The 26,891-nt window shown below is 48.6% G+C and overlaps 1 protein-coding gene across 2 annotated transcripts in view; it reads right to left on the reverse strand.

The window, feature by feature from the left end:
• Positions 1–223: 223 nt before the first annotated feature.
• The window catches only part of RAD52 (RAD52 homolog, DNA repair protein), a 51,625-nt gene continuing 24,957 nt past the window's right edge, over positions 224–26,891 (reverse strand). For both annotated transcript variants that reach the window (XM_056569541.1, XM_056569542.1), the window contains exons 8-12: positions 24,933–25,156; positions 24,239–24,396; positions 17,885–17,977; positions 8,367–8,600; positions 224–542 (exon numbers count right to left, since the gene is read on the reverse strand). In XM_056569541.1, the coding sequence (XP_056425516.1) occupies positions 478–542; positions 8,367–8,600; positions 17,885–17,977; positions 24,239–24,396; positions 24,933–25,156 (774 nt within the window). In that variant the 3' untranslated portion in view covers positions 224–477. The remainder of the gene's footprint in view (positions 543–8,366; positions 8,601–17,884; positions 17,978–24,238; positions 24,397–24,932; positions 25,157–26,891) is intronic.

Here is a 26,891-nt window from a genome sequence, read left to right on the forward strand (position 1 = left end):
GCCTTTGAATTGCAGGGACAGAAGATCCTTACCTGACCGTATGTTTCGCTTTCCCAGGGTGATGGCGATAAACGTTTTCCAATGTGTACACTGTAGACGCGATACTGATGTTATATCTGGAAAATAGGAGATTCTATAAAAGTCGAGCAAAACTACACATGAAACAATATTAAATAAATAAAATTAATTAAGTAAATTTAAAAAAGCGTCATAGGTGGTTTAAATAAAAAACAATAAAAATGCTGTTTATTAAACATGAATAAAGTGTCATTATTCCAAACTATTTCAGAAAAACAAACTAGAAGCGTCTTTCACAATTCTGCGCCAGCGAAATCTCAGTTTAGCGCTGAAGCCGAGGTCCCTCAGATGCAGAATTTAGGGACCCGTATGTATAAAATGGTGGCGGATGGCAGGCAGTGAACGGCGTCTGAGTCTGAGGGTTATTTCGGGGGGTCAGGTCTGCGGTGACTGTGCCAGTCATGAGGGTTCCAGCTTCCTCTTCTTCATGTACAGGCCTTGGTTGGGGCGGTACGGGCTTTTACCTTTTAAGTTGTCAAAAAAATAAAAAATAATTAAATTAATCATGTTATAAAAAAAACTAAACGTTGTGTATTATTTTAGATTATTTTTACATTACGTTCTATTAATTCATTCTATCATCTGTAGGTGCAATAGATATGTGTATATATATATATTTTTTTTTTTTTAAATAACAGTATTAGGGAACACTGACGTGCTCTAGATCTGCAGGACCACTGACCATATATTAACCTCTTAAGGACCATGGACGTGTATACATACACGTCGAGCCCGTGTCATACCGCGCGGCCCCCAGCCGATTCCTGTAGCTGGAGGCCGGCGTTAACAGCCGACATGCGACGATCGCCGCGGACGGCTATTAACGCTTTAGATCGCCGCATATATCAACTGGTTCCAGAAAATTACTTCTATTAAAAAAAATCTTTATCCTTCCAGTACTTATGAGCTGCTGAAGTGGAGTTGTTCTTTTCTGTCTAAGTGCTCTCCTGTCTCGGGAACTGTCCAGAGTAGAAGCAAATTCCCATAAGCAAACTTCTTCTACTCTGAGCAGTTCCCGAGACAAGCAGAGATGTCAGCAGAGAGCACTGTTGCCAGACAGGAAACAACAACTCAACTTCAGCAGCTGATAATTATTGGAAGGGTTAAGATTTTTTAATAGAAGTTATTTACAAATCTGTTTAAATTTCTGGAGCCAGTTGATATAAAAAAAAAAAATAATTCTTCCTGGATAACCCCTTTAATAAGGACCAAGGACGTATGAGTACGTCCTTGGTCCCGTTCCCCTGATATAACGCGGGGTCCCGCGGTTACCCCGCATTACATCACGGCGGGCCCGGCGTCATAGTGAAGCCGTGACCCGCCTCTAATAGCGCGCGGCACTGATCGCGGTGCCGCGCGCTATTAACCCTTTAGCCGCACGCTCAAAGCTGAGCCACGCGGCTAAAAGGAGATGCATTGAACAGTGTTAAAGATCAGTAAATGCAATGTTATAGCCCCCTATGGGGGCTATAATATTGCAAAAGAAAAGTGTAAAAAAAAATCATTAACCCTTTGAATTATCCCTCCCCTAATAAAAGTTTGAATCACCCGGCATTTCCAATAATAAAAAAAAAAAAAACTGCGTTAATAAAAACAAAAATAAACATATGTGGTATCGCCGCGTGCGGAAATGTCCGAATTAAAAAAATATACCGCTAATTAAACCGCACAATCAATGGCGTACGCGCAAAAAAATTCCAAAGTCCAAAATAGCTTATTTTTGGTCACTTTTTATATCATGAAAAGATGAATAAAAAGCGATCAAAAAGTCAAATCAATGCAAAAATGGTAGCGACAAAAACTTCAGAACACGGCGCAAAAAATGAACCCTCATAGCGCCCGCAACACGGAAAAATAAAAAAGTTATAGGGGTCAGAAGATGACAATTTTAAACGTATAAAATTCCTGCATGTAGTTATGATTTTTTTCTGAAGTAATACAATATCCAACCTATATAAGTAGGGGATCATTTTAACCGTATGGACCCACAGAATAATGATAAGGTGTCATTGTTACCGAAAAATGTACTACGTAGAAACAGAAGCCCCCAAAAGTTACAAAATGGCTGTATTTTTCAATTTTGTCGCACAATGATTTTTTTTCCCCGTTTCGCCGTAGATTTTTGGGTAAAATGACTGATATCATTACAAAGTAGAATTGGTGGCGCAAAAAATAAGCCGTAATATGGATTTTTAGGTGCAAAATTTAAAGAGTTATAATTTTTTAAAGGTAAGGAGGAAAAAACGAAAGAGCAAAAACGGAAAAACGCCGGGTTAAAGGCGGATTTATAATTTACTTAGTTTCTAATACTGCATATGTTTTATTTTTTTTATTCGTTTTATTGAAAAGTAAAAAAAAAACATCATCATGACAAAAAAAGGAAAGGCAGGAAGAAGTACAGACATAAGAAAATTTACAAAGCATAAAGTGCACAGTGATGGGTGGAGGAACTAAGAATGTCGCACTCCCCGGTCCAGGATAAAACTTCTTTATTGAAGACTAGTCAGCGGGTGTACGGATCAGCATAGCGGGAGAGTCTCCACGGGAAGGATGGTATCCGTTTCGTGTTGCTGAGCACACTTCGTCTGCCGACGCTAAAGCGTCGGCAGACGAAGTGTGCTCAGCACACGAAACGGATACCATCCGTCCCGCGGAGACGCTCCAGCTATGCTGATCCGTACACCCGCTGACTAGTCTTCAATAAAGAAGTTTTATCCTGGACCGGGGAGTGCGACATTCTTAGTTTCACCACACATGATATTTGCCTCACTCTATTAGTGTCAGCACCGCTGCAGGTCCCATATTTGGTTCCCACCCTGTCAGCTTGGTCCGCATGTATCTAGCTACACCTGTGCTCGTTTTGAAGTGCCGGCTACTGCACTCCTTCTGACGAAGGTCAGCGTGCCGAAACGCGCGTTGGAGTGGCGTCATCCTGGCCCCTGCACCTCAATAGTGACCGCCGCCTGGTCCTGTTTGGGTACTGCTCTGTTGCACTGTGTTTTATTGTACTATGCACTTCTCTTTGGGTAGTCTATATGATCACCTAGCATGCAGCACTTTATACTTGTATTGAGATTGTCTACTTTGTATTGAGATAACTTTGCCTTGACCGGTGCTTATGCATATTTAATTAGAAGAGGTCATCAGCATGGTCTGTGCCCCAAAATTAATACTCTGGTGCAGGGTGTCCGGTGATGCCGCATTTTTTTTTATGTATTGTTTCCTCATTATATGTGTGTTTTTTGTTTTTAATGTATACCAATAAATTGCTTGTTTTATGTTTTTCATAAACGACTCCATTGTCCTTTTTCCGGTCTTTTTTGCTTAGTTTAGGAGTCGTATCATTTATTTTGGGCATTATAACTCTTAGGGGGTGTTACAGTAGTGGTCTATAGCATTACACACCTAACGTTATCCCTTTTTTTTTTTTCCTGTCTGGTTTGTTTTTGTTTGCTATAAAGTGCACAGTGCCTACCCCACGAAGAACAGCATAGACTGACATAGAAGAGCAAACGCTCGCAGGCGCCAAAGGAACCTAAAAGTAGGTCCACTGTCTTGTCACATCACAAAACTAGAACACACCCATAAGAGTGAAGGCTAGGTAAAAAATCTATGGGGATAACAAGGAAACCATATTGCTGCCGCCGAGAAACACATTGTACATCAGTGTAGGTACAAAAAACATAGACATACGAGGTACCATCTCAGGGTAACCGCGGGTCCGTCAAACTACGAATGGAAGCCAGAGAGCATTGAGTAGATGTAGAAGAGCACCAGGGACCACACACCTTATCGAAATTGGCCGGACATGTCCTATGTTTGTACATCACTTTAGAGAACGGAATAATGAAATTCACCAATTTCTTCCATTTAGTATATGTGGGGGGTCGGGGGTCAATCCAACGCAAGGCGACCACTTTTCTGGCCAAGAACAAAGATTCCCTGAGAAATGTACGAACGTGATGGGGCCACAACTCCTCATCCAGGATAACAAACAAGGGGGTCGGCCGGGATAGATGGGGCCACCAGAGGATTTAGTAAGTGCAAGAGCTACCCCCAGAAGGATGCCCCATAAGATGCCAGAAATCCGCCCTAGGGGCAGAACATCTATGACATCCGGGCTGGGATTATGTATTAAATGGGAAAACAATTGGGACGACTGACGTGGAAAAGGACTTAGGAGTCTTAGTTCATAGTAAATTTAGCTGTAGTGACCAGTGTCAGGCTGCTGCTGCCAAGGCAAATAAAATCACGGGGGGCATCAATAGGGGCATAGATGCCCATGACAAGGAAATAATTCTACCGCTGTACAAAACATTGGTCAGACCACACATGGAATACTGTGTACAGTACTGGTCAGACCACACATAGAATACTGTGCACAGTACTGGTCAGACCACACATAGAATACTGTGTACAGTACTGGTCAGACCACACATGGAATACTGTGTACAGTACTGGTCAGACCACACATAGAATACTGTGTACAGTACTGGTCAGACCACACATAGAATACTGTGCACAGTACTGGTCAGACCACACATAGAATACTGTGTACAGTACTGGTCAGACCACACATGGAATACTGTGTACAGTACTGGTCAGACCACACATGGAATACTGTGTACAGTACTGGTCAGACCACACATGGAATACTGTGTACAGTACTGATCAGACCATACATAGAATACTGTGTACAGTACTGATCAGACCACACATAGAATACTGTGTACAGTACTGGTCAGACCACACATGGAATACTGTGTACAGTACTGGTCAGACCACACATGGAATACTGTGTACAGTACTGGTCAGACCACACATGGAATACTGTGTACAGAACTGGTCAGACCACACATAGAATACTGTGTACAGTACTGGTCAGACCACACATAGAATACTGTGTACAGTACTGGTCAGACCACACATAGAATACTGTGTACAGTACTGGTCAGACCACACATAGAATACTGTGTACAGTACTGGTCAGACCACACATAGAATACTGTGTACAGTACTGGTCAGACCACACATAGAATACTGTGTACAGTACTGGTCAGACCACACATAGAATACTGTGTACAGTACTGGTCAGACCACACATAGAATACTGTGTACAGTACTGGTCAGACCACACATAGAATACTGTGTACAGTACTGATCAGACCACACATAGAATACTGTGTACAGTACTGATCAGACCACACATAGAATACTGTGTACAGTACTGATCAGACCACACATAGAATACTGTGTACAGTACTGGTCAGACCACACATAGAATACTGTGTACAGTACTGGTCAGACCACACATAGAATACTGTGTACAGTACTGGTCAGACCACACATGGAATACTGTGTACAGTAGACCACACATGGAATACTGTGTACAGTACTGGTCAGACCACACATAGAATACTGTGCACAGTACTGGTCAGACCACACATAGAATACTGTGTACAGTACTGGTCAGACCACACATGGAATACTGTGTACAGTACTGGTCAGACCACACATAGAATACTGTGTACAGTACTGGTCAGACCACACATAGAATACTGTGCACAGTACTGGTCAGACCACACATAGAATACTGTGTACAGTACTGGTCAGACCACACATGGAATACTGTGTACAGTACTGGTCAGACCACACATGGAATACTGTGTACAGTACTGGTCAGACCACACATGGAATACTGTGTACAGTACTGATCAGACCATACATAGAATACTGTGTACAGTACTGATCAGACCACACATGGAATACTGTGTACAGTACTGGTCAGACCACACATAGAATACCGTGTACAGTACTGGTCAGACCACACATGGAATACCGTGTACAGTACTGGTCAGACCGTACATGGAATACTGTGTACAGTACTGGTCAGACCACACATAGAATACTGTGTACAGTACTGATCAGACCACACATAGAATACTGTGTACAGTACTGGTCAGACCACACATAGAATACTGTGTACAGTACTGGTCAGACCACACATAGAATACTGTGTACAGTACTGGTCAGACCACACATAGAATACTGTGTACAGTACTGGTCAGACCACACATAGAATACTGTGTACAGTACTGGTCAGACCACACATAGAATACTGTGTACAGTACTGATCAGACCACACATAGAATACTGTGTACAGTACTGATCAGACCACACATAGAATACTGTGTACAGTACTGATCAGACCACACATAGAATACTGTGTACAGTACTGGTCAGACCACACATAGAATACTGTGTACAGTACTGGTCAGACCACACATAGAATACTGTGTACAGTACTGGTCAGACCACACATAGAATACTGTGTACAGTACTGGTCAGACCACACATAGAATACTGTGTACAGTACTGGTCAGACCACACATAGAATACTGTGTACAATACTGATCAGACCACACATAGAATACTGTGTACAGTACTGGTCAGACCACACATAGAATACTGTGTACAGTACTGATCAGACCACACATGGAATACTGTGTACAGTACTGGTCAGACCACACACAGAATACTGTGTACAGTACTGGTCAGACCACACATAGAATACTGTGTACAGTACTGGTCAGACCACACATGGAATACTGTGTACAGTACTGGTCAGACCACACATGGAATACTGTGTACAGTACTGATCAGACCATACATAGAATACTGTGTACAGTACTGGTCAGACCACACATAGAATACTGTGTACAGTACTGATCAGACCATACATAGAATACTGTGTACAGTACTGGTCAGACCACACATAGAATACTGTGTACAGTACTGGTCAGACCACACATGGAATACTGTGTACAGTACTGGTCAGACCACACATGGAATACTGTGTACAGTACTTGTCAGACCACACATGGAATACTGTGTACAGTACTGGTCAGACCACACATGGAATATTGTGTACAGTACTGGTCAGACCACACATAGAATACTGTGCACAGTACTGGTCAGACCACACATAGAATACTGTGTACAGTACTGGTCAGACCACACATAGAATACTGTGTACAGTACTGGTCAGACCACACATAGAATACTGTGTACAGTACTGGTCAGACCACACATAGAATACTGTGTACAGTACTGGTCAGACCACACATAGAATACTGTGTACAGTACTGGTCAGACCACACATAGAATACTGTGCACAGTACTGGTCAGACCACACATGGACTACTGTGTACAGTACTGGTCAGACCACACATAGAATACTGTGTGCAGTACTGGGCACCAGTATACAAGAAAGATATAGTGGAGCTGGAGAGGGTTCAAAGACGGGCGACAGGGTAATACGGGGAATGGGAGGACTACAGTACCCAGAAAGATTATCAGAATTAGGGATATTTAGTTTAGAAAAAAGAAGGCTTAGGGGCGACCTAATAACTATGTATAAATATATCAGGGGGCAGAAAAGAGATCTCTCCATGACCTATTTATACCCAGGACTGTATCTATAACAAGGGGGCATCCTCTACATCTAGAGGAAAGAAGGTTTCTACACCAGCACAGACAGGGGTTCTTTACTGTAAGAGCAGTGAGACTGTGGAATTCTCTGCCTGAGGAGGTGGTCATGGGAAATTCTGTAAAATAATTTAAAAGGGGTCTGGATGCATTTTTGGAGAATAATAACATCGCTGGTTATGTATACTAGATTTATAGGGACAGAACGTTGATCCAGGGATTTATTCTTATGTCATATTTGGAGTCGGGAAGGAATTTTTACCTCTAGTATGAGGGTTTGTTGCCTCCTTTGGAACAACTCATTAGGGATATGAGACCTCCAGTGCCGTTCAGCAGGGAGAATAGAGTGTGAAATTTTGGCCTGGATGAGGTGAGTGTATAGGATGGAGACCAGACCCCTAGGACCCTGAGAACACAATCAAGGGATATAATACTGCATATGTTTGTGAAGAAGGGCTCAAAGATTTGGGAAAATGTGCGACAGCCATTATGGGGGTAACTTTTGTGTTGCTATTTAATGTCCTCATCTCATTCCCCTTATACTATGAGGGAATGGGCTATATGAGGGGAATGGGCTATATGAAATGAGGGGTACAACTATAAGAAATTCATACAGCCATTCCCCACAATCCCCTGCCTAAATCTGAAGACATTTATCTGATGTGTCTTCCCAGCTTTATCATTCTGCTGCCTACGATGTTCTGTATTTGCAATGCAGCGCCCCCTGCAGGTAATAGCTGATCACAGGAGTGTCCAGCAGATACCTGCTTGTACGCCTGAATACAATCCATCCGTGTCACCTATTTGCTGCTGTCCACTCGTGTTCCCGAGGCTCTGGTTCCACGACATGGTCCTCATTGGTTGCCGCTCACTGTTCGGCCTCTGCGGTGTCTTGCTTCGTGTCATCATCTTGTGATGTCCCAGGGGGGTTGCGGGCCTGGATAAGGAAGATGCAGCCGCTGCCTGCGGGGCTCCCTTTGAGAAGCTGTCAACCTCTACAGAGTCTACTGGGACGTCCCAAAACTCTGGGTCATCTGAAAAAAAGAAAGGTCAAAATCTATAGAACGTGTTTTACTACGCATTGCTGTCTCATTCGGACGCCATTCTGCAAAAATATAAGACCTGTCTATAAAGGGGTACTCCACTGCCCCAGCGTTCGGAACATATTGTTCCGAACGCTAGGTGAGGCCTGTGGGGGTCGTGACGTCACGGCCGAGCCATGCGTAACATCACGCCACGCATTCTCAATGCAAGTCTATGGGAGGGGGCGTGGCGGTGCTACGCCCCCTCCCATAGACTATCATTGAGGGGGCGTGGCCGTGATGTTACGAGGGGCATGAACACTGGGGCAGTGGAGTACATCTTTAAATTTTACAGAATTACAGGCGGAATCCCATTGAACTCAATGGAGCTTTGAATTTCCTCATAATTCCGTGTTTCGAGCACACATAATTTTCGTTAAAATTCGGCAAAACTGCAAAAATGCAGCAGCAAGCTTTGCAGAGCGGAATTATACAGACTATACCCATAAAGTGTTATCAATTGTATTACAGATTGACATCTCCCGTAACATGTATGACCATAGGTGCACAGCGATTCTTCACTCACCTCAAATCGGGACATACCAGACAAGGAAGCCATGTTTTTTTTTTCTGATCCTACGCAACCCAATTGGCAGCACTGGCAATTCTACACTATACTGGGGTCACGGCATATGACTTTATGAACAAATGCAGGTGCCGAATAAAGAAGGAGGGGCTGCCAATAGCAACCAATAAGATTGCTGCTTTTATTTTGGGAAAACTGAACAGTAAGGGAGACGCTACATGTATTGTCTCCATAGCCTCCAGTATCATCCTGATTTATACAGAGGTAAAGCCGGACCCCGTAGTTTCCTGTAGGTGCCACATTACAACTCCATACAACTGGGAACTTGTACAGAGCTGTAAGGGTGCATGTTTTTGCTATACAGTTCCTGTAAAGTTAAAAACCGTACAGAACCGTATAAAGAACCGTATGCATTGACTTAACACTGTAAACCATATGTCAAACGCATCATCCGGTTTAGTCCGTTTTGCATCTTATATGTTCTTATTACCTGTAACAAAATCGTAGTCTACCACGTTTTTTGGTCCGGGTGAAAAACCGTATTAAACCGTATCGTTTTGGGAGTCAATGGGAACCGTACAGAACCGCTGCCCCATTGCCTCCCCCATTCCCGGTTTTATAATTACCTGTTCCCGGGGCCCGCGCTACTTCCGCCTCCTGCGGCGTCCTGTGTTACGCTGTGCACTGCGCAATGACGAGTGACGTCCTCAACACGACATCACCGTCAGTGCGCACAGTGACAGCTCAGGACGCCGCCAGAGCCAGAAGTAGCGCGGACCCCGAGAACAGGTAATTATAAAACCGGGGATGGGGGAGGCAATGGGGCAGCGGCGGTGGTTGGACTAAGGACCGGCAGGGTGAGAGAAGCGGGCGGCGGTGGTGGTTGGACTCAGGAGGACCCCAGGACAGGCAGGGGAGAGAAGCGGGTGGCGGCGGCGGTCTCTGGCACCGCAAAAGCCGCTGCAGTTCATTGATTTAAAGCGCCCGCTTTAAATCAATAATCTGCAGTGGCGTCGCCGGGGATATATAGCCGATAAGTTATACCGGAATATCGGTATAAGTTATCGGCTATCGGCCTTAACCTCAACAGATTATCTGTACCGGTATCGGGCCTAAAAAAAATCGATATCGGTTGATCCCTAGTTTTGAGGAATCCGTTTTTCATCAAAAACCTGATACGGAGTGCTGTCCGGCATGAAAAGGAGGAAGTCACTTCTGGTGACGGAACGCGTGGGGTCCTTTCCTGTGGACATGGGTTAACAGGGTTACCTGCCCCTCTTCTTCCGTCTGTGGCCTGCATATTGTGGTGACTCTGGATATAGCACATCATTATATTCTTTGTTCTACATATTATTTCTTGCAGCACTGCATCATTTACGGTTTACCTTATTTATCATCATTTATTCTGATATTGTATTTTGGTGTGTGCATGACTTTGGTACATCAGTCTATTGTTCAGGCCACAGTATTGGCACAGGTTTGAGGGGGCCCTTACGTGTCTCACCCATGTCCTGTGGTGACCTTCACAGGTCCCACTGTTGTAGTGTGGCTATTTGCAGCCCTTTTTAAATGTTTTTATAGTGTCTTTTTCTGTTATTTGCATTATGTGTCAATAAACTTGTATTTTTGCATCATTTTGTGACTGGGTGTGCATCCATTGTGGCATTCTAGATTTCCTTTGTTTTTCATAGTCTATGGGAGGGGGCGTGACGGCCGTCACGCCCCCTCCCGTAGACTTGCATAGCGGGGGGTGACGTCACACGGGGGTGGAGTCGTGACGTCACACGGCTGTTTGTGAGCTGGAACAGAGGCGTGCAGCTCAAACAGGTGGGTGCCGAATACAAGATTGCGGGGGTCCCCAGCAGCGGGACCCCCCCCGCGGTCAGAGATGTCTCAAGGTTGGAGTACCCCTTTAAATACCAGATCTTGGGCAATGCAAGACGTTATTCAACCGCAACCCCTTCCCTTGTACCAGATTCTATGTTCCATGTAAGAAGGGGTTAACACGGCTCCTGTACACATTAGAGAAAGGTTAGGTGCACCCGATGATTTCACCTTCACTGCTCTTTAACCTACCGGCTGTATTGTGGGCCTCCTGACAGATTTTTGTTTATGTTAGAGATAATCTGCCGTAAGAGGAGTCTGGCAGCGGCCTTTCTCTCCTTTCCCACCTTGGAAACACATGAACACTTGGCCGAGGTGTGTGGAAGGAATTGGGGTGAATAGTTGTCAGCAGAATGACTGCTCTTGAAAGTGTATGGCTGCCTGTCGTGCATGAGGCCCTGAAAATGCATTGTCTATGGTAAGATATGGTGGTTTTTAACACCTTAAAGGGGTACTCCAGTGGGAAACAATTTTTTTTTTCATATCAACTGGCTTGAGAAAGTTATACAGATTTGTATATTACTTCTATATAAAAATCTTAATCCTTCCAGAACTTATCAGCTGCTGTATACTACAGAGGAAGTTGTGTAGTTCTTTCCAGTTCTCTCTGCTGACACTTCTGTCCATGTCAGGAACTGTCCAGAGTGGGAGCAAATCCCCACAGCAAACCTCTCCTGCTCTGGACAGTTCCTGACATAGACAGAGATGTCAGCAGAGAGCACCGTGGTCAGACTGAAAAGATCTACACAACTTTCTGTGGAGCATAAAGCATGATAAGTACTGGAAGGGTTAAGATTTTTTCATAGAAGTAATTTACAAATCTGTTTAACTTTCTGGCACCGGTTGTACCCTGGGGTGAGAAGGAGCAGGACAAAAGGACGGGAGGACGATGTCCTCGTTGAAATGAAAGGCCGAAACGACCTTAGGCAAAAAAGGACGGACCTGGACGGAAAACAACTTTGTCCTGGTGCACAACCAGGAAAGGAGAACGGCAGCAGAGAGCCGCCAGCTCAGACACTCTCCTAATAGAGGTAATGACAATGAGGAACGCCACCTTCCATGAGAGGAGGCAAAGAGGGATGTCCCGGAGAGGTTCAAAGGGAGCGCCCTGTAGTGCACCTAGGACCAAATTTAAGTCCCAAGGGGGAGAAGGGGACCGATAATGAGGGGCAGCGTGTGCCACTCCCTGAAGAAATGTCCGGACGTGAGAATTGGATGCCAGGTGACGCTGAAAGAGAATAGAAAAGGCTGAAACTTGACCCTTAAGGGAGCTGAGAGCCAACCCTTGTTTCAGCCCCGACTGCAAAAAAGAGAGAAGACGGGGAAAGGAAAAAGTGACAGGAGAAAAAGCCTGAGCCTCACACCAACGAAAATAAGACCGCCAGGTACGGTGGTAAATTTTCGCAAAGGAGGGCTTGCAAGCCCTGAGCATGGTGCGAATTACTTGGGAAGAGAAACCGTGAGCCCTTAGAACCGCGGTCTCAACCGCCACACCGTCAAATGCAGCAACGGTAAATTGGGGTGACAAAGGGGACCCTGAGATAAGAGGTCCGGACGAAGGGGTAGGCGCAACGGTACGTCGTCCAGAAGCCTGACCACGTCGGCGTACAACAACCTTCGAGGCCAGTCCGGAGCCACGAGAATGGCTAGAACGGCCTCCGCCTTGAGTTTCCTCAGGACCCATGGAAGGAGAGGAAGGGGAGGGAACAGATAGGGTAGGGCAAACCCGCCCAAGGGATCACCAGGGCATCCAAGGCCAGAGCCAAGGGGTCCCGGGACTTTGACACAAAAAGAGGAACTTTGTGGTTGTGGCGGAACGTAAATAGGTCCCCGTCTGGAGTGCCCCAGACCGGCTGAGAAAATCCGCATCCCAGTTGAGTGCTCCCGGAATGTAAATTGCTGAGATGGCCGGAACCCTGAGTTCCGCCCAGAGGAGAATCTTGGTCACGTCGGCCATCGCCGCTGAGCTGCAAGTGCCGCCCTGGCGATTTATTTACGCCACAGGAGTGGAGTTGTCCGACTGGACACGAACAAGGCGGTCCTGAATAAGGAACTCCCAATGCAGCAGGCAAAGATAGATTGCCCTCAGTTCCAATATGTTGATGGGGAGAAGAGCTTCCCGAGGGGACCAGAGAGCCTGAACCGTCCAGTCCCTGAAAACACCTCCCCAGCCCGACAGACTGGCATCCGTCGTGACAACCTGCCAGTGGAGGGGCAGGAAGGAGCGTCCCTGAAGAAGCAGGGGGGAGCGGAGCCACCAGAGAAGGGACTGACGAGACCGTCGAGAGAGAACGATCTTGTGGCCGAGAGACAGAGGAGACCTGTCCCACCGGGAGAGAATCGCCAGTTGAAGAGGGCGGCAGCGAAACTGGGCAAAGGGCATGACCTCCATGGCTGCCACCATTCGACCCAGGACTTCCATGCAAAGGTGGATGGAGACTGGGGCAGGCTTCCGAAGTGACCAGGCTCCCGACAAGAGAGTCAGGCGCTTGTCCGGAGGAAGACGAATTCGGGCAGAGGCCGTGTCGAATTGGAGCCCCAGGAAAACCAGTGACTGGGTAGGGGAGAGGGTGGACTTGTCTTGATTGACCATGCAACCGAAACGCAAAAATGCCTGGAGGGTGAGACCCACACTCTCCAGATTCTGGGCCCTGGATGGAGCTTTGATGAGGAGATCGTCCAAGTAAGGGATCACTGAGACAACTTGGTAAAGACACCTTGGTAAAGACCCGCGGAGCAGTGGCCAAACCGGAGGGGAGAGTCACAAATTGAAAATGCCCCTCCGGAACTGCAAAGCGGAGGTACTGCTGATGACCGGGGAATATTGGAATGTGAAGGTAGGCATCCTTGATGTCCACCGAGGAAAGAAACTGTCCCTGATCCAGAGACGCCACCACTGAACGGAGGTTGGCTGAGAACGAATGTCGGTTGAGACGCTTGAGGTCCAAGATTGGGCGCACAGAACCGCCTTTTTTGGGGACCACGAAGAGGTTGGACTAAAAACCTTGAAAACGTTCCCTGGAGGGAACCGTGACAATTACTCTCTGGAGAAGGGACTGGAGTGCCCCCCGAAACGCTTTTGCTAGCATGGGGGACCGGGGGGGAAGCGATCCCTTGGAAGGGAGGCAAATTCGATCCTGTATCCGTCGGATACCACGTCCCTGACCCAGGAGTTCTGAACGTGCGTGGTCCAGGCCTCTCGGAAGAGCAAGAGACGACCTCCCACCCGAGAAAAATCTGAGGGTGGGGGCGTATCTTCAGGCCGAGGTAGGTTTGCGGGTGCCCAATTTGGCCGCAAAACGGCCGGAACGTTTATGCGATTTCCAGGAAGGGCGCGTCTGGAAGGAGCGAGCTTTTTTGTCCCGCGAAGGTGCCTGCCTAGACCCTTTATTGGGACCAAAAGTCCGAATGGACCGGAAAGAGGAGGACTTCCTACGGGAAGCAGTGCAAGCCTTATTCTGAGGTAACGAGGAACTCTTCCCGCCCGTCACCTCTGAGATAATCTCATCTAGATGCTTGCCAAAAAGCAGAGAGCCAGCAAAGGGAAGTTCAGTTAGAGACCTTTTGGAGGTGGCGACGGAGGGCTACTAGGTTGCCCATGGTAAAGGCAGCACAGCGGCCCGACTGCATGGAAGCAGAACACAGAAAATCTCCAGCTTTGGAGCATTGGAGAACTAAGTCAGATAATTCCTCCGGGGGGTGGGGGGCATGGGGGGGGAATACCCTGGCAGAGTTGGGAAGACCAGACTGAGAGGGCCTTCGATACCCAGGCAGAAGCGAAAGCAGAAAGCAAGGAGGTACCTGCTACTTCAAAGGCAAATTTTGCCAAGGTTTCCACCTTCTTGTCCGCTGGATCCTTAAACTCAGCCGCATCAGCCAGAGGCAGGGTAGGCGCCTTAGAGAGGCGGGAGACCGGTGAATCCACAGTTGGGGAGGAAGTCCACCAAGCAATGAGGTCCTTGGCGAAGGGATATTGCGCTTAGACCTTCTTAGTTTCCTGAAACTTCTTGTCAGGGTGCCTCCAGGCGGATTCCAGCAAGGCGTCAAATTCAGCGTGAGAACTGAAGATCCTGGGTGCAGGTCGGGCACGATGAAAGAAAACTTCTGGAGCCACGTCCGAAGTTCCTGGGTCCTCAAGGAGTCCCTTATGGCCGAAACCAGTGAGTCCACCGTGTCAGACATATCTGTGCGGTCCTCTGAGTCAGTGGCCGAATCACAAGCCTCATCGACAAGTTCTCCAGGTGAGTGGGAACGAGCGGACGCAGCCCTGGAAGAGGGAGAGACTGACCTGGTACGCTGTTCTGGAGAGCCAGAGCGGCGACCAGGGGAGCGTCCCCTAGGGGAACAAAGCTTGCGGCAAGCAGGGGCAGCGGGGCGATGCCTGTGAGGGGAGCGCCCTTGCCTGCTAGAAGACTCAGGAGTTGAGTCAGATGACGCTCCCCTAGTGCTCTTGCGAGAGCGGTTAGCATAGGGAGAAGGAGAGCGTGCCCCTCTGGAGGGCCAGCGTAGGGAAGACCTCTCCAAGATGGTTACCACAGAACGGGAGACCTGAGCCAAGTCGGAGATAGACTGGGAGAGGGAGGATACCCAGACTGGAGGGATAGCCGAACAGGGTCTGGAAGGGCATCCTGAGTAGAAATTACCGAAGGGTCTGGGGGAGCAGTGGTACAGGCGGAACAAGTGGGTTCAGCAGAATCAGACATTTTTGTGTAACAGCCCTTGCAGGTATAATAGATGACCAGGGTCCCAGTTAACTGCTTAAAGGGAGGAACCAGCCTGGCTTCGGACATAGTAAAATGAAACAGTCTCACCCAAAGCCTGTGTCCCCAACAGGGCAGCTGCCGTGAAGAGAACTCTAATGCAGCTGAGGGAAGGAGTGAGAGAGATAGGGGAGGGGCTGGACCAATGAAGGAGAGGGCCGTGAAAAACAAGAGCACCACTGATTGGCCTTGAAAAAAAAACCCTGTGCGCACATAGCGCTGATAGGAGGCAAATTTGCGCCCTTAGAAGGATCTCCGCTAGCTGCGGGTGGGCGGAGCCAAGTTCTGACAGTGCCCACGGCCGAAATACATGCGGCCGGATAATGGCGCCCTCTCCCAGCCCCAAGCGCACATGCGAACACATATGTGAATGACAGGGGAAGGGAGAGGGCGAGCACACCGCCGGCAGCCTCACGCTGCCGACAGGGAACTATGGAGGACGCGATACGCGGCCGGTGGAGCCACGCGCCCGGCAAAAGTGAAAGTCTCAGCTGCGGCAGAAGCCGCGCTGCCATGCATGACAGTGAAGCAGCTCTCCCCTCACAGACTTTAAGTTTGTTCCGCACCACTGCTATTGTCCCTTATCCCATGAATAAAGAGACCCCATAAGAGGAGGGAACAAGGTCCCTCAAGCCAGGCCCCCAAGTCCAGGGCAGTGCACCAAGAGTGGGCCAAAACTAGGGGTCTCCAGAGGCTGAAAGTCCGCTACCTGGAAGAAAAAGGGGGAAAAAAAATACTCACCTCAGTCTGAAGAACTTACCTAATGAAGTCTTCAGTCAGCCTTTGTCACCTGTATCATGCCGGGCTGCAACAGCGAGACGAGCAGGGAAGTAGGGGGACCCAGACCCATGAGGTACAACCCCAGGCACTGACCGTTGGCGAGAGGGGGTTGACAGTACATCCACGATGCCTGTGCCCCCTCAATCGCTAATGGGGAAACAGTGAACGCTATGTTCCTGAGTCCCCACCTGAAAACGGAAAAGAAAAGGGAATAAAAAATCTAAACATCCCTAACCTAGAAAAAAAAAATGTGAGACCTGGTCTGGGGAGAACCCAGACCAGCGTCTACCTCCTTAAGACACTAAGCTAAAACGGATTAGCTCTGTTGCTAGGAGGCGGGTATACCCTGCCGGGTGTACCCCTTTAAGGTTGCAGGATGTATATGTAGTTATATTTAGTAAAAGTTGTAAAAAAAAATTTAACCTACATATGTTTGGTATAGTTGTAACTGTATGGACCTACAGAATAAAGATATTGTGTCATTTTTACTGAAAAGTGCAATGTGTAGAAACGGAAGCCCCCAAAAGTTGCAAAATGGCATTTTATTCCCATTTTGCCCACCAAAGGCTATCCGGGCATGCTGGGAGTTGTAGTTTTGCAACAGCTGGAGGCACCCTGTTGGGAAACATTGGTCTTGACAGACAGATAGATAGATAAATAAAATGTAGTAAAAATATAAGTCAAAATCTATCTCATATGCATCTAGACCAGTGCTTCCCAACAAAGGTGCCTCCAGCTGTTGCAAAACTACAACAACTAGCATGCCTGTACAGCCAAAGGAATCAAACCTAAAGCACCCTTTAAATCCCCAGGAGTAATACGGCCTTTTAGGATCAGCATGCCCGGATGGTCCTGGCATGCAGGGAGTTGTAGTTTTGCAACAGCTGAGGGCACCCTGGTTGGAAACATAGATAGATTTAGACATATTTAGATTATATTTTATCTATCTTGACCAGTGCTTCCCAACAAGGGTGCCTCCAGTGTAGCAAAACTACACCTCCCAGCATACCCAAACAGCAAAAGGCATTTCCGTGCATGCTTGAGGTTGTAGTTTTGCAACAGCTGGAGGCACCCTGGTTGGGAAACATTGGTCTTGACAGACAGAAAGATAGATTTAGAAGACTTGAAAGCAATGGCACTGTTTAACATATCACTTGTATTAATCAGACTGGAGGAAACAGGATAGATCACAAGCAGACATTTATTTATCATATGTACAGGATGTTTATGGTGCACATTAAAGGAGCACTCTCAGGGTGGAGCAAAGTGACAGAGCGCAGCCTCACCTGCCAGATACTCATCCAGGGATGCGGAAGCGGCCTGTTCAGATGCCGGCGTGCTGTGACCTATCGGGGGGACTCTTGGGGCATTAGATACTCCTGGAATGAAAGAGAGACAGGGAGGGTTGGTCAGGATTAGGTCATATATGTAACTATAATATTACACAATTACATATCGCTCAGTTCTGCTTATTTGTCTAATTTAAAAAATTGCATGGAATTTTAAAAAAGCGAAAAGATATGCATCGCTGAACCTGCCACACTACCTGAGGATTGGTGTACACTGGTGCACATTAATTAAATTACATTTTTTTGCACAAAAATTATTTTTACGATGATTAAATGCAACTTATCTATATGAGCATACTAAGCCCTCCAAGTGCAAAATACTAAAAATTATGTTAATGCACAGTGCAAAAAAAAAAGGAGATTTTGTTTACTTACCGTAAAATCTCTTTCTCGAAGGATCCATTGGGGGACACAGACCGTGGGTGTATGCTGCTGTCTCTAGGAGGTGTGACACTATGGTAATAAAAAAAAAAGTCGGCTCCTCCCAGCAGGATATACTCGCCTTCAGGCCCTGAGGTAATCAGTTTAAGTTCCAGAGCAATAGGAGAGGACCAACAGGTCAAAGAAAACCCAAACTGTCCGAGAACCAGAAGAAAAAACATAACTGAACACACCCTCGGACAGAGAACCAAAGGAAACCCCAAAAAAGGGCGGGAGCTGTGTCACCCAATGGATCCTTCGAGAAAGAGATTTTACGGTAAGCAAACAAAAATATCCTTTTCTCTATCGGCTCCATTGGGGGACACAGACCGTGGGACGTACCAAAGCCGTCCCTTGGGTGGGCAGATAAGCAGTCAGGCAGACGGCCGATCCACTGCCGCCTGCAACACTTTACGGCCCAGACTAGCATCAGCCGATGCGAAGGTATGAACTCGGTAGAACCTCGAGAAAGTGTGCAAAGACGACCAGGTAGCCGCCTTGCAAATCTGCGAGGCCGAGGCTCTATTCTGGAGAGCACAGGATGCCCCAATAGAACGGGTAGAATGAGCCACAACCCTGAAAGGAGGAATCTTCCCCTTGCAGCGATAGGCTTCCGAAATGGCGGATCGAATCCACCGAGAAATGGTGGCCTTGGAAGCAGACTGTCCCATACGACGACCTTCTGTAAAGGACGAAAAAGGAATCACACTGATGAAACGAAGAAGTGATGGAGAGATAAGACCGAACGGCCCGAACTACATCCAGCTTGTGTAGTAAGCGCTCCTTAGGATGAGAAGGAGCAGGACAGAAAGACGGGAGGACAATGTCCTCATTGAGATGAAAGGCCGAAACCACCTAAGGCAAAAAGGAAGGATCTGGACGGAAAACAACCTTGTCCTGGAGGATCACCAGAAACGGAGAACAGCAGGAGAGAGCTGCCAATTCAGACACCCTCCGGATGGAGGTGATAGCAACAAGAAACGCCACTTTCCAAGAAAGGAGGCGGAGAGAAACCCCTCTAAGGGGCTCAAAGGGTTCATCCTGGAGGGCACTCAGAACCAGATTCAAGTCCCAAGGGGGAGAGGGTGACCGATAAGGAGGAACAGCATGCGCCACTCTTTGAAGGAAGGACCGGACATGAGAATTAGAAGCCAGAGGCTGCTGGAAAAGAATAGCAAGGGACAAAAACTGACCTTTAAGGGAACTGAGAGACAACCCCAGTTCCAATCACGACTGCAAAAAGGAGAGAAGACGGGGAACCTAGAAGGTTACAGGGGATAAGTCCTGAGCTTCTCAACGAAAATAAGACCACCAAATACAGTGGTAAATTCTTGCGGAGGAGGGCTTACGAGCCCTGAGCATGGTGTGAATGACTTGGGAAGAGAACCCGTGGGCCCTCAAAACCGCGGTCTCAACCGCCACGCCGTCAAATGCAGCGACTGTAAATTGGGGTGGCAAGGATGACCCTGAGAGAGAAGGTCCGGACGGAGCGGAAGGTGCAGTGGAGCGTCGTCCAGGAGCCTGACTACATCGGCGTACCATGATCTTCGGGGCCAATCTGGAGCTACCAGAAAGGCGGGGAAGTCCTCTGTTTTGAGCTTCTTCAGAACCCTGGAAAGGAGCGGAAGGGGAGGGAACAGATAGGGTAGGGCAAACCCCGCCCAAGGAATCACTAGGGCATCCACGGCCAGATCCTGAGGGTCCCGGGACCTGGACACAAAAGGAAGGATCTTCCGATTGTGCCGGAACGCGAAGAGGTCCACGTCCGGAAGCCCCAGAGGTCGCAGAGTTGCGCGAAGACCTCTGGATGTAGAGACCACTTGCCGGGGTCGGGTGAGGACCAACTGAGGAAGTCTGCTTCCTAGTTGAGCACCCCCGGAAAGTGAATCGCCGAAATGGCCGGAACCTTGCTTTCCGCCCAGATGAAAATCTTGGTCACCTCGGCCATGGCTGCCGAGCTGCGAGTGCCGCCTTGTCGATTTATGTACGCCACGGCCGTGGCGTTGTCCTACTGGACGCGGACAGGACGGGACTGAAGCCGGGACTCCCAATGAAGAAGACAAAGAAGAATCGCCCGTAATTCCAATATATTTATCGGAAAAAGGTCCTCTCTGGGAGAACAGAGTCCCTGAACCGTCCAATCCCTGAACACGCCACCCCAGCCCGACAGGCTGGCATCCGTTGTAACTACCTGCCAATGAAGGGTTATAATTGACCGCCCTTGGACAAGCAGGGGGGAGCGGAGCCACCAGAGCAGAGACTGACGGACCCTGTGAGGGAGAACAATCTGACGATAAAGGGACAGAGGAGACCTGTCCCACCGAGAGAGAATCGCCAGTTGAAGAGGGCTGTAATGAAACTGGGCAAAGGGTACGGCATCCATAGTTGCCACCATCCAACCCAGGACTTCTATGCAAGTGCGGATGGAGACTGAGACCTGGGTCTGAAGGGAGCGGACCCCCGACAGAAGCGCCAGACGTTTGTCCGGCGGGAGGCAAATTCGGGCAGAGGCCGTGTCGAAGCGAAGCCTCAAGGTTAGGGACTGGGTAGGGGAGAGGACTGACTTGTCCCGGTTGACCATCCACCCGAAGCGATCCAGAGTGTGAAGAGAGACGTCCACATTCTCCAGAGTCTGGGCTCTGGTTGGAGCCTTGATCAGAAGGTTGTCCAGGTAGGGTATCACCAAGACTCCCCTCGACCGTAACAGGCCCATCACTGGCACAAGGATCTTGGTAAAGACCCGAGGAGCCGTGGCCAGGCCAAAGGGGGGGCTACGAATTGAAAATGCCCCTCCGGAACCGCAAAGCGGAGGTACCGATGATGGCCTGGAAATATTGGGACATGGAGGTAGGCATCCTTGATGTCCACCGAGGAAGAAACTCCCCTTGTTCCAGGGACGCCACCACCGAACGGAGAGACTCGATTCGGAAGCGGCGGATAAGAAGATGTCGGTTGAGACGCTTGAGGTCTAGGATTGGTCGCACAGAACCATGCTTCATGGGAACCACAAAAATATTGGAATAGAAACCCCGAAACAGTTCCCCAACAATAACCCCTTGGAAAAGCAGAGACTGAAGAGCCTCTCGAAATTGCTTCGCCAGAAAAGGAGACCGGGGAGCCCGGGATCGAAAAAAGTGATCCCTCGGAAGGGAGGCGAATTCGATTCGATAACCGTTGGACACCACGTCCAAAAGACGACCTCCCACCCGAGAAAAAAAAACGTGAGTGTTGGCTTCATTTCATGCAGAAGTGGATTTGCGGTTGCCTGATTTGGGCGCAAACCGGCCGGACCGGTTTGTGTCCGACTTCCAAGACGGGCGTGTCCGGAACGAGGGAGCCTTCTTGTCCCGCGAAGGGGCATGCGCGGACCCTTTGCTGGAGCCAAAGGTCCGAAAGGACCAAAAGGAAGAGGACTTCCTTTGGGAAGTAGGGCGAGCCTTATTTTGAGGCAACAAAGAACTCTTACCTCCTGTCGCCTCAGAGATAATCTCATCAAGGCGCTTGCCAAAAAGACGGCCACCCGTAAAGGGAAGCTCAGTGAGAGACCTTTTGGAAGCGGCATCCTCATCCCAAGCTTTAAGCCACATAGAGCGGCGGAGAACCGCTAGGTGACCCACAGCAAAGGCAGAACAACGGGCTGACTGCATGGAAGCCGCGCACAAGAAGTCCCCAGCTTTAGAACATTGGAGAGCCAGAGCAGACAGATCCTCTGTGGGGGGATCCCGCTAAGATACCCTGATGGAGCTTTAGGCACCACTCCGACAGAGCCTTGGACACTCATGTCGAGGCGAAGATGGGAAGAAGAGAAGAGCCAGCTGCTTCAGAGGCAAACTTCGCTAAGGATTCTACCTTTTTGTCTGTGGAATCCTTGAAGTCAGCGGCATCTGCCAGTGGCAGTGTAGTCGCCTTAGAGATCCGGGAGAGTGGTGGATCCCCTGAGGGAGGGGAAACCACCATAGTGACAAGGTCTTTGTCAAATGGATAACGTTCTTGAATCGTCTTGATTCCCGGGAACCTCTTGTCTGGATGTTTCCATGCAGATTCCAGAATGGCGTCAAAGTCAGTGTGAGAGCTGTACCTTACAGGTGCTGGCTTAGCACGATGAAAGGATACTCCTGGAGTGGCATCCGAAGATACTGGGTCCTCTAAGTGAAAGGTGTCTCTTATGGCGGTCACCAATGAGTTCACCGTTTCAACTGAATCCGAGCGGTCCTCTGGGTCAGATGCCGGCTCGGAAGCCTTGTCCGCCAGTTCACCAGGAGAAAGTGAACGAGTGGAGGCAGTCCTGGAGGGGGGCGACCCTGACTGGGTACACGGCTCTGGCGTGACAGAGCGGCAACTCCGAGAACGTCCTCTGGAGCAGCGACGTTTGTGCCCAGATGACGGGGGGGCGGGACCCACGAGGGGGACGCCCACGTTTATCTGAAGACTCAATGGAAGAGTCAGACGAGGCACCCCTAGTACGCTTGTGAGAGCATGAAGCATGTGGAGACGAGGAGCGGGCCCTCTCAGAGGCCCTGCGCGGGGTAGACCCCTTCAAGGTGGACACCACCTCCCGGGAGGCCTCAGCCACCGAACGGGAGACTTGGGTCAAGTCAGCCATATACTGGGTCAGGGAAGAAAACCCAGGCTGGTGGAGCGGCTGAATCCACCGGAACCGAAAGGGGATCAGGGGGTACCAGGGGGTCTGGGGGAGCAGTGAAGCAGGCAGGGCAAGTGGGCTCAGTAGAGCCAGGCATCTTGGTATTACAGTGCTTACAGACAAAACAAGTCACTGACATCAGGAACTTTCTCACCCTAGTCTGTGTCCCCTGGCAGCTGCGGTGAGGAGAACTCGGCTCCGTGCAGCTAGAGTGAAAGAAAACAGGCCAGCCAATAGCAGAGAGGGGCATGCCTGAAGCAGAGGCACTAACTAATTGGCCCCTCCTAACTGAAAATTGCGCCCACGGCGCTGATTAGAGGCTACTTCGTGCCTCTGAAGAGCTCCGACAGCCCTGAAGCTGTAATGGCGCCCGCTCCTTGTCCCGAGCACACATGTCAGCCGCATATGCGCTCGGGGGAATAGAGCGGGCGGCCTACACGCCGGCATAGACTGCTGAAGAAGTGAAAGTAAGCCGGCACTCAGAGCGCCCGGCCCTTGTCCCGAGCGCACATGTCAGCCGCATATGCGCTCGGGGGAATAGAGCGGGAGGCCTATACGCCGGCAGAGACTGCCGGAGAAAGAGAAAGTAAGCCGGCGCTCAGAACGCCCGGCTCGTACAAGCGCCGCGGCTGTCAGCCGCTGCGGTCAAAGTAACCACACACACACAGTGAAGTAAAACACAGATTACATGCCCCCTAAAATGCCACTGCTCCCCCAGAATAAAAAGTCCAGCCCCTGTATAAGCCAGCCCTATAACCTGAAAAGGTAGGCCAAAAACAGGGGGTCTCCAGAGATTGCAAGTCCGCACCTAAGGAGAAAAGGGGGAAAGTACTTCAGTCAGAAGAACTTACCTAATGGAGTCTTCAGTGAAGTCTTCAGTCAGCCTTGTCACCTGCATCACGCCTGGCTGCTATGCGCGAGCGAGGCGAGCAGGTAAATAGGGGGACCCGGACCCATGAGGTACCAACCCAGGCGCTGACTGTTGGCGAGGGGGGGGGGGTGAACAGCGCATATACGCAATGTCTGTGCCAAATTGTGCAAAAATGAAATCAATCATAAGGCACATGGCCTTTCAAGCTGGAATATCACCAAAAAAGCGCAAAAACAATGATAAATAACCCTCTAAGCTATATTCATATCTATAAATGAATGTATTAGGAGTATTTGTAGTCACAATTCTTTTCGTCTTAAATGGCACCAGTGATCAGTGATGTCTGCCGCTCTCTTACCCCCTTGTACTGGATCCACGCAAGATGCAAGATCCCGTATTTGCTTTTTCTCCATCTCCTCGCGGAATCGCTGCTGCATCTGCTTTTGCCGCAGTTTGCGCTGATATAAGGCATCCATCTCCGACTGAGCTACCAGACCTTCTGATCCACATTCAGGACTGCAAGTATAAAAAAAATTAACATTTAAAGGGGTGGTCCAGGATAAAAAAAATATATATATATACTTCTTTTTTGCAAAAACAGCACCACTTCTGTCCACATGTTGTCTCTGGTATTGCAGCTCAGCTCCATTGACGTAAATGAGGCTGAACTGCAGTTTTTAAATTATCTAACAAAATTGTAAAATCTCAGAATGTTTTACAATAAAATTATAATAATACACAAAATTACACTTTTGAAATAAGACCTCCTTATTGTCCCTGAATTAAAGGGGTATTCCGGCCATAGACATCTTGTTCCCCGATTGCGGGAGATCTCCGCATTCTATTCCGGGCTTCTGCTCCAGTTTCGGAAACCTCTATGGCCATCACGCCCCCTCCTATAGACATGAATGGAGGGAGAGTAGTGTGACCTCACGCCCCCCACGACCAGACATCTTATCCCCTATCCTTTGGATAGGGGATAAGAGGTTTAAGGCTGGAATACCCTTTTAAGGAGATGTTTTTGATGTTATCATTAGCCTGTGGTCACGTACCTGGGGCCTCTGTGGCTGTTCTCATTGTTAATCTTTGTATAATCCTCTTGATGAAGTTCAGGAGGTGACTGGTCACTGCCGCTGTTGTTTTCCTGGACCGTCAAGTCACGATGAGTCCGGTCTACAGATCTCTGTTCTTCACGGAAACTATTATACCGTGCCTTTTCAAGTGTAGCATCGTAGTCCTTGCGCTTCGTCTGAGCCAAATCCAGCTCCCCCTGAGGCTAAAGAATACAAGGAATAAAGTTATTTTAAGAAGTAATAACATCACTATTTCTGATGAAAAATCATTTCCTACATTAGCGCTTCTCTCCTACACATTTCCGAAAATGATCTTGTGTATGTATGTATGTAATGTAAAACACACAAACACAATTCATTGCACTAAACTGTGATCTGTTGTTTTTATTGGTACCATTTATGTTTAGATGGGACTCTTTGATCTTAATTTATAAAAAAAATTCCTATACATGATATGACCAAAAATCAGCAAATTTTTTTTCTTTCATTTAGACAGGTTACGTTCATTTTTTAAAACATCTGTTTTGTTTTTTACCCTCTGTGGGGTTTTTGTGATATGGTAATCAGTTTTAGCTTAGTGTCTTAAGGAGGTGGACATGGTCTGGAGTTCTCTCCAGGTCAGGTCTTATGTTTTATTATTTTCCTAGTTAGGGATGTGTTAGTTTTTTATTCCCTTTTCTTTCATGTTTTCAGGTGGGGATTCAGGAACTGCGGCTCACTGTTTCCCCATTGCGATTGAGGGGGCAGAGACATTGCGTATATGTGCTGTTAACCCCCTCTCGCCAACGGTCAGCGCCTGGGGTTGTAACTCATGGGTCCGGGTCCCCCTATTTCCCTGCTCGCCTCGCTCGCACATGGTAGCTCATAGAAGACTTCATTAGGTAAGTTCTTCTGACTGAGGTGAGTATATTCCCTTTCTCCTAGGTACAGCCTGGAAACCTCTGGAGACCCTCACTTTTTGCCCACTTTTTTCTCAGGGGCTGGCCTGGACAGGGTTTTTTTTCTATATTTATTGCTGGGGTGAGCAGGAGCATTTTTGGACTGGGGCACAGCTTTATTCAGAGGGCACTATACTTTTCACTTTCCTGAACGATATGTGTGTGTGTGTGTGTGGTGTGTGTGTGTTTCTTTAAGCGGCTGACAGACGCGGCGTTTTTACTATGCGGGCGCATAAAGTGCCGGCTTACTTTCACTTTCGGCAGCAGTCGGCTGCCGGCGGCGTCTTGCTCGCTCGTTTCCCCGCAAGCGCATATGCAAATGACATGTGCGCTGGGGGAGAGGAGCGGGTGTAGGTGCCATTACTGACCTTCTTGTCAGAAGCTGAGGGAGCTATAGCTCCGCCCCCTCTGTTGTCGGGGCTTCTGAGAGGCACAAATTAGCCTCCAATCAGCGCTGTGCGCGAGTTGTGAGAGGCAGGGGCAAATCAGCAGTGCCCCTGCTCCTGGCCTGCCCCTCTTTTGCTATTGGCCGGCATTTCTCCACTAGAACGGAGTTCTCCTCACAGCAGCTGCCCTGGGGTCACAGACTTGGGCTGCACAGACAGCTGGAGCGTTAGTTCATCATTTTGTCTGTAAAAGCTGTATCTCAAAAATGTCTGGTTCTGCTGAACCACTTGTTCTGTCTGCTCCACTGCTCCCCCAGACCCCCCTGCTATTCTACCCCGGTTGTCTACCAGACCCGGTGGGTTCGGCCGCCCCTCCAGCCTGGGTTCTCTCCCTCCCCCAGTCTATATCCGACTTGGCTCAGGTCTCCCGTTATGTGGTGACTTCATTGGAGAGGCCCTCCCGGCCCTCCGGAGGGTCCCACTCTCTTCCTATACTGATGCTCTCAAAGCGTCATGGGGGTGTTTTTCATCTGACTCATCCTCCGAGTCTTCTGGCAGGCACGGGCGCTTCCCTCACAGGCATCACTCCGTTCTCCGCCCTGTAGCAAGCGTCG

The sequence above is a fragment of the Hyla sarda genome, chromosome 4, assembly GCF_029499605.1.
Source record: "Hyla sarda isolate aHylSar1 chromosome 4, aHylSar1.hap1, whole genome shotgun sequence".
Taxonomy (NCBI): domain Eukaryota; kingdom Metazoa; phylum Chordata; class Amphibia; order Anura; family Hylidae; genus Hyla; species Hyla sarda.